The following is a 7,769-nucleotide window of genomic DNA, read 5'->3' as shown; positions in this document are numbered from 1 at the left end:
GAAAAACTAAAAAAACAAAACAAATCAAAAAAACTAAGGATCTCATGAGACTTGTCTTTAGTATTAAGAAGAACATAGGATGAAGATATCATTTACATAATTTCAAGAAAGTAATTTATACATTATCTTTATTATGCCAGGATTCCAGGAGGATTTTAAAGGAAGGGAAAATACATTAATTTCTATCACAGCAACATCCTAATTTTCAGTTTTATTTACATGTATTAAATATGTTTATGAATATTTTTGTCAGTATATTTCTGCATTAATACAGCATCTTTTAAAAAATGTAATCAATACAGGGTAGGGTTCTTTCTTCATCAGTCATACATGATCAGTTAAGAAACATGTTTAAAAAATACTCTTCAGCAGTACTAGGGGGTTGAATCTATGTCCTCAGAAATACTGGGTTATAATTGTACCATTGAGCTACAAACTCAGGGCAATTATTCAACATATTAAAATAATATTGTGGATGAGTAATTGGTGAATTTATTAAGACACTGAAATATATGTGAGATTACTCTGACCTTCTACCCATAATTCAAAATCTCCCATTTTATATCTCTATTACACATCGTACATACAATTATAATTATGCAAAATCCTATTATGGTGTTCTTGTATGTCACAGATATTTATTGATTCATTCATATGGAAATATGTGCAGCCTAAATAAGCAGTCATTCAAACTTGGTACACCAAATCTAACAAAACAATTTTCACACTTTAACGCTTTAGAGACTAGGAAGAATACAAAAAGTGATGCTCACTTGGTTTTATGAAACACATATGTGTGTATATATTCATATATATGTATATATATCTTGAACTTTGTAAATACTAACTTAAAATATTTTTAAATGCAGAGATAATTACAAATCATTGAGAAAACATTACTTAAAAATTCACTGGACTAACAATTCTATATTCTTGTTACATTACTTAGTTTTGTGGTTATGTCATAGCAGGACAGTGAGATCATTTAGTAGGTCAGCTAGAAAAGAACAGGTAGCTTTATTATTTTAAGTTCATACTAACCACTGTTTTTGAAAACAGAGTTCTGTATAAATGAATCATTGACATGAAACATTTTACCAGGCAAATCAGGATACAGGATGGTAGTTCTCAATCCATGAGTCCAGACACTTTGGGTGTTGAATGGCTCTTTTGCAAGGGTCGTCTAAGATCATTGGAAAATATAGATATTTCCATTATGATTCATAATAGTGGCGAAACTGTAGTTATGAAGTAGCAACAAAAATAGCTTAATGGGTGGTGGTCACCATAACATGAGGAACTGTATTAAAGGGTTGATATATTATATATCACTGGTATAGAGCATAATGGAAGGTTCCTAATGAAAATTAGGTTTTCCAGAACTTTGGCTTGTGTTATTATGCTGTTTTCTCAATAAAGTTGAAGTTTTATCTAGATGAGCATGCCTTTTCCAATATTTATTTGAGGACAGAAGTCAAGATAGCATTAAAGGGATTTCTAATCAGCAATTTTTTCACAGCCATTTTTACTTCTTTGTTCCGTAAACTATAGATAATAGGATTCAGCATCGGTGTTAATCCAGCGTATATCAAAGCCATAAATTTATCTATTTCCTGTGAGTTTACAGCTGAGGGCTTCAGGTACATGGAGAGAGCTGTCCCATAGAACAGAACCACTACAGTCAAGTGGGCTGCACATGTTGAAAAGGCTTTGCTTCGTCCATCCACTGAGCTGATCCTCAAAATGTTGGAGAGGATGAACGCATAGGAGACACAAATAAGCAGCATCGGCAATGGGAGAAGAAGGATGCTGATCACCAACATGATTAACTGTACCATGGATGTGTCCACACAAGCCATTTTCAAGAGGGCCAGAATTTCACAGGTAAAATGATTGATGATGCTTTTACCACAGAGAGACAGCTGAAGTACAGGTCCTGTTTCCACCAAGGCAGTGAGGCATCCTGTCAGCCAGGAACTGCCTGCAATCTGCACACAGACTCTCCTGTTCATAATGATAGGATATCTTAGGGGATTGCAGATGGCCACATACCTGTCATAGGCCATCATGGAGAGGAGCACACATTCGGTGGAGCCCATGGCAAGAGAGAAATACATCTGAGAAGCACATCCTGAGAATGAGATGGTGTTTTTCCCCAAAATAAAGTTTGCCAGCATTGGAATGAGAGCAGAAGAGGTATACCAGATGTCCAGAAAAGAGAGGTTACTGAGGAAAAAGTACATGGGAGTGTGTAGGCGAGAGTCTAGGATGGTGATGGAGATCAGAATAGTATTTCCCAGCAAGGTGGTCAGGTACATCAGCAGACACAGGACAAATATGACGACTTCAACTTTGGGGTAATGGGAAAATCCTAGGAAGAAAAATACTGTGACAGAGGTCCAATTTGCCTGGACCATTTTATGATAGTATGTTCATTTAAACATGTACTAATGAATTACATATATATAAAGCAAAAGGTCCTCCTTCACAATTTCAGACAGTTTGCTTTTATATGAACGTGTACTTCGTATTTAAGTGCTTCTCTAAATGAGGATATTATTGTAGCAGTAAATGTTTAAACAATCTGTCATTAATATAATTTAGCTCTGAAGTCAACAGATAAATGGTGAACTTGATGCTTTTGCAGCCAGCCTTTCTCCTGTCAAGATGGAAAGGAATAAGAATTCATTAAGTAAACATCATGAGAGAAGAACAAAGTAAATAATATTTTTCTTCCCCCACCCCAAACTACATTTGTAGTTGGTCTACAAATACATATTTACCTTTAAGTTACTGAGATTGACTTTCTTCTCTTTGCTTAGAAACATTCTTACTATAGGAAAATCTTTATTTCCCATGTTAACGGTTTCTTATGTCACTCCTAGAGATATACTCACAATGATTTGGAGAACCAATAGGTAAAATAATGTACCTATCTATGCAGATGTAAAAGAAATTAATTGAAGACTTTGAATGTTGGAAAACAAGCCAGAGTTCCCTTTCCAAACCTAAGAAAGTGATGGAGGATATTCTCATACTGGGGGACACCTAATGTCTGCATCTTTCAAATGTTTCCAGTTGTCCTTGTGGCTGAGCTACAGAAACATTCTCCAAAGGACCAGCCTCTCGATCTGGAAGGCAATTTAGTATATTTGTTGCTTTTGAAGAGTTTCCAAATACTGCAGCAAATTAAAGTTGCAAATCTGTCAGTACAATATTACAAGTGCTGAAGCCCCAGAGATGATGTCCCATAGATCCAATTATCATCAGCAGTTTGCCTGGTCTAATTGTGGTGTTATTCAAACAAGACGTAAACATGTTCCTACTGTCACTGCTTCTAGAATGGCTGAGAAACTTTGCTCTTTTTCAAATGTTATAAAGTAAGTCAGGCTAGCTACATGGATATAAAGAAGGGTAAATAATGTTTTCATTTTTTTCCTTCAATTTGAAGTAGATCTTTGTATTACGTATGCGATAAGCTATATTAGAAATGGAAGCACCAAGGTGGGTGATCAAAAGCCTGAGTAACTGCTCTTCCTGCTGATGACTTAATGAGAAGACTTACAATCTTTTTGGAAAGCAAAATTACACGTGATGAAGGAATGCTTTTTATGTGGGGAAGTTAGCTGTTGCATAGAAAGGCATCTTGACTTCAGAATGCTAATTGCAGGCTCTTTGAGCTTCATGACAACAGCTTAAACTTGCCTGCTTTCAAGAGAGGTCCTGAATTTTAACACTGTATTCTCTATGCTTATTTAATAGGCTATACTCATGGCCATTATTGAATTTATTCTACTTAACAAACACCTCTTCATTTTTAGACAAATATAGTTATGTATTTGAACCATTATCTAAAATCAAGATGCCTCAACCAAAACCCCTATGTCTACTTACTGGTATTTGCAAATAAAATGTGTCCTTTGGGGCCTACTATGTACTCACTCATATAGGTACCTAACCTTCAAGGGCCTGAGATCATGTGCGTGACTGACAGCTTTAGCTGTAGTGTAGAGAGACCCCGCCTTTTGGGGCGGGACAGCCTCGGGCGAATGTTTTTACTAATGAATTGGAACGCGAGACTGGAGCCCTTCCTGTTTTCTGGTTTACGGTGGATCGCTGAACTCCGGGTGTGTGAGTGTGCTTTTATATTAAAATTGTCTTCTTGTACCCACTGGCCTGGATTAATTAAATTCGCCTTCACTGTAGGGTTGCCTTGTCCACAGGAAGGCCTGAGGCTTTCAAGCAGTGAACACTTTCCACTTCCACATGTTAGTTCAATTCTCTGGAGCAAACTGGTGAGTCTCACCGACTTCAGTTCAGTTGTAAAAACAAAGTGTCAGTATTTCTTAGGGCTGCTGGGAGGTAAGAGACACTCTGTAAAGTAACCAACATAGTACCCCATGTATAGTATGTACTTCAATGTTAAACTTTTCTCTATTCTATAAACTAGATGTGAATCTTGATTCCTTATTCTCCTCTTTTCTGAATATGGCTTACTAATTCTTTGAGAATTTAATACAAAAGATTGTATTTTTCCTGTTTCTTTATTTTCCCCTCCTCAAACATCCCCTGGATATTCCCTATATCCCTACCTACCCAACTTTATATTCTCATTTTCTCTCAGGAAATCATAAAACAAAGCAAAAATCAAAACAAATAAACAGAAAACTAATAAGACAAAAATATCCAAATGAAACAAAACCCACAAGCAAACAAACAAACAAAGTCCATGGAGTTTGTTTTGTGTTGGCCAACTACTTCTGGGCATGGGCCTTACCTGGAGTGTGGCTGATATACCTAGGGACACTCTATTAGAGAAAACTTATTTTTCCTTTGCCAGTGGGTAGCACTTGAAAATGGCTTCTTAGTGTAGGGGTGAGAGCCCTGTCTGCTTCTCCTTCTCATAAATCATATTTACCTCTACTTCTCATTCTTAGCTTCTGCCTGATCCACCTCCACACCTTATCTCTCAACATCATGTCATACATACATACAGTTTGTGCTGCCCATAAGATCATGCATGTGGGGTCATCCAGTGAAGAGTGGTCAACATATTGGGGGATACACATTTAAAGATACCTTCAGAGGATCAAGCTTTTAGTCACTGTGCCTTTTGGGACTGTGGGAAGCATATCATAATCTGAGTATGAAGTGTCCCTCTGAATTGATCTCATATTGTGAACTTGGCCCACCACTGTCAGTGCTATCTTGAGAAGTTCTGGGAACTTCTTTGTTTGACATGATGATGGGGGATAAAGAATAGGGGTAGATCAAGCAGAAATTAAGGATAAGAAGTAGGAGTAAATATGATTTAAAAAGAGTGTATGGGGCTATTGCAAGACTATTGGCTGATCTCCACAACCTGAGAATTGGGACCTATTGCTGAAGACAATACTTCCTTATGTCATCAAGCACAGAGATATCAGTCAAACCAACCTTAACCTTCACCCCTACCAACTAGCATTTACAGTGCTAGAAGGTACTCTTCGTGTTCTAGGAACTTCTCCAGATAGTTTTTAGGAGATTCACCCTGGCTGGAGAACATGGGTTACTTAGAGGTAGACTATTAGAGGTACCTTGCCCCTGATCACCCCTTCTCTTTTTTTCTGATCACCACTTCTCTTTTTCCTTATCACTGTGAAGCAAACATTTCTCTTTTATCACATGTTTTTCTGCCTCATATGAAACTATCTAGATTGAATCCTTGGAAACTGTGAGCCAAAATATCCAATTTCCTCCTTTCGATGGTTTATATCAGGCGCTTAGTCAGAAAATCAAAAGCAACAAATCCATCTGTGTAACAAATCTTTGATTTTACTAAGTTGAAAAGAGCAGTCTGAAGGTTCTGAAGGAAGTTCTATCTAACAATTCAGGCTTTTCGAATTGGGGTTGTGTCTGTTGTACAAGACAGATGTGCAGTTATTACACCAGCTGCTGGGAAAACAAGATCCTGTCCCCATTAAACCATTTTCACTGCTCATTGAAAACCTGCTGTGGAATATTATTTTAACTGGGCAAAGAGGTGTTACACTAGCTTATGCTGGAGAATATTACTGTGGAAAGGTGTGTTACTTTTGTCTTGCTGCATCGTTTAATTATGTAAAGATGTGTTGCATTTGTTTCACCTTGCCTTCCTGAGGCACCTGATTAGTCTAATAAAAAGTTGAACAACTACTAGCTAGGCAGAAGAGGGATAGACAAGACTGGCTGGCAGAAAGAATAAGTAGGAGAAATCCAGGTTCTGAAGAGAAGAATGAGAGAAGAAGAGAAGAGAGAGAATGAGGGACACACCCGGGGTCAGCCAGGCAGCCTCCAGCCAGCAGACAAGTACCACTGAAAACAAGATATACAGAAAGTAAGGTAAAAAAAGCCCTGAGGAAAAAGGCATATAAAGAGAAACATGTTAATTTAAGTTAAAAGAGCTAGCCAAAAATGTACCTAAACTAGGTCGAATATTTGAAACTAACTAACAACCAGTCTCTGAATTATGCTTTGGGAGCTGGCTGGTGACCCCAAAAGAAACAGGCTTGGTACAAAGACCAATTAAGCACATGTGTGTGAGATCCTTTCTTCACGCCTGTGTTCTTTTCCATTTAAAAACTGTCTTTATTTTTACTGGTGAAATGGTGCCTGGATTATTGGATTATGCTGTGTTTTATAGTGAGGTGGTGGAAATTATTTAAACCTTACTCTTCTTACCCTAGGTCATTCTTGACTCCACTCTAGTTTGAGAATGAGCCTGTTAGTTCTTCAAACTCTCTGCCTGTTTTTCTTTATTTTTAAACAGAGTTCCTTCACGTCATCTGTCCTTAAATTCATTATGTTTTAAATTCATTGGTTTTAAATTGGTGGTTTTCTCGTCAGTCTGTCCAGTACTGGAGTTAGAGGTAGGTGTCACCATGTTTGAATGACATTACTCTGTAGTTCAGATGAGGAGGATTCACTTCTGAGTAAGGTCAAGTCTTCTAATCCATAAAACTGCACCTCTCATTTTCATAGCTCCCCTTTAAACTCTGTCTGAACTAGTTAGGGGCTTACAGTATATAAGCCTTGTCTTTTTCTGCCAATTTCTATAAGCCATTTTATTTTAATTCTATTATGGGTAGTATTTAAGATGAACTATTTCCCAGTTATTTGTTGTTGGTTAATAGAAATATAGCTATATCATGTAATCTGACAATATTGATAGTTGGGTAATTATTTTTTTACTTTTAATAGCAACTGTGTGCATTCCTTGGGATTTTTTTTCCTACTTGTTTGCATCTACAATCCCGTTGCCTTTGAATAATAACAGTTTCTGTCTTTCCTTTTATTTCTAGCTTTTCAGTGTTTCTCTTGCCTTATCATGTCAGACATAACCCCAGTACAATGTTACACAGAAATGGAGAAATAATGTTATACAATTAAGCAATCTTTAATTGTTCTTTATCTTAGATCATTCAACTGACTTTACACCATTGTGGTACCTTTGGTGTATCCCTGTAGCTAACCTCGTTTTATATTAGTAATGGTCGGAAGATGTGATGGCTGATCTTGGTGATACGAGCAAGCTAAAAGAATAGTTTAGCAAGCCAGGATTTCACTTAGCTTAGGTCAGGCACACACCCTTCTATAAACAATGTACCTAGCAACCTGTTAGCAACCTAAGACCTAGACCTACTCCTTGCAAGGACTGAATGAATGCTTGCTTTAAACCATGAAAATAAAGACTCCCCATACTGACTCCCTTGATAATGTCCTGTATGTATTCAGATACACCCTAGAACTTC

The 7,769-nt window shown here is 37.1% G+C and overlaps 1 protein-coding gene across 1 annotated transcript; it reads right to left on the bottom strand.

Moving 5' to 3' along the window:
• Nucleotides 1-1,457: 1,457 nt before the first annotated feature.
• LOC101985740 (olfactory receptor 13F1) lies at nt 1,458-2,417 on the bottom strand. The gene has a single exon (XM_005362184.1). The coding sequence runs from the start codon at nt 2,415-2,417 to the stop codon at nt 1,458-1,460; it is 960 nt and encodes a 319-aa protein (XP_005362241.1).
• Nucleotides 2,418-7,769: the final 5,352 nt, after the last annotated feature.

The sequence above is a fragment of the Microtus ochrogaster genome, linkage group LG5 (assembly GCF_000317375.1).
Source record: "Microtus ochrogaster isolate Prairie Vole_2 linkage group LG5, MicOch1.0, whole genome shotgun sequence".
Classification (NCBI taxonomy): Eukaryota; Metazoa; Chordata; class Mammalia; order Rodentia; family Cricetidae; genus Microtus; species Microtus ochrogaster.
This window is presented reverse-complemented; position numbering and strand designations above follow the sequence as displayed.

Coding starts and splice junctions, on each gene's coding strand:
- LOC101985740 (XM_005362184.1), bottom strand. CDS start 2,417: ATGGTCCAGGCAAATTGGACCTCTGTCACAGTATTTTTCTTCCTAGGA.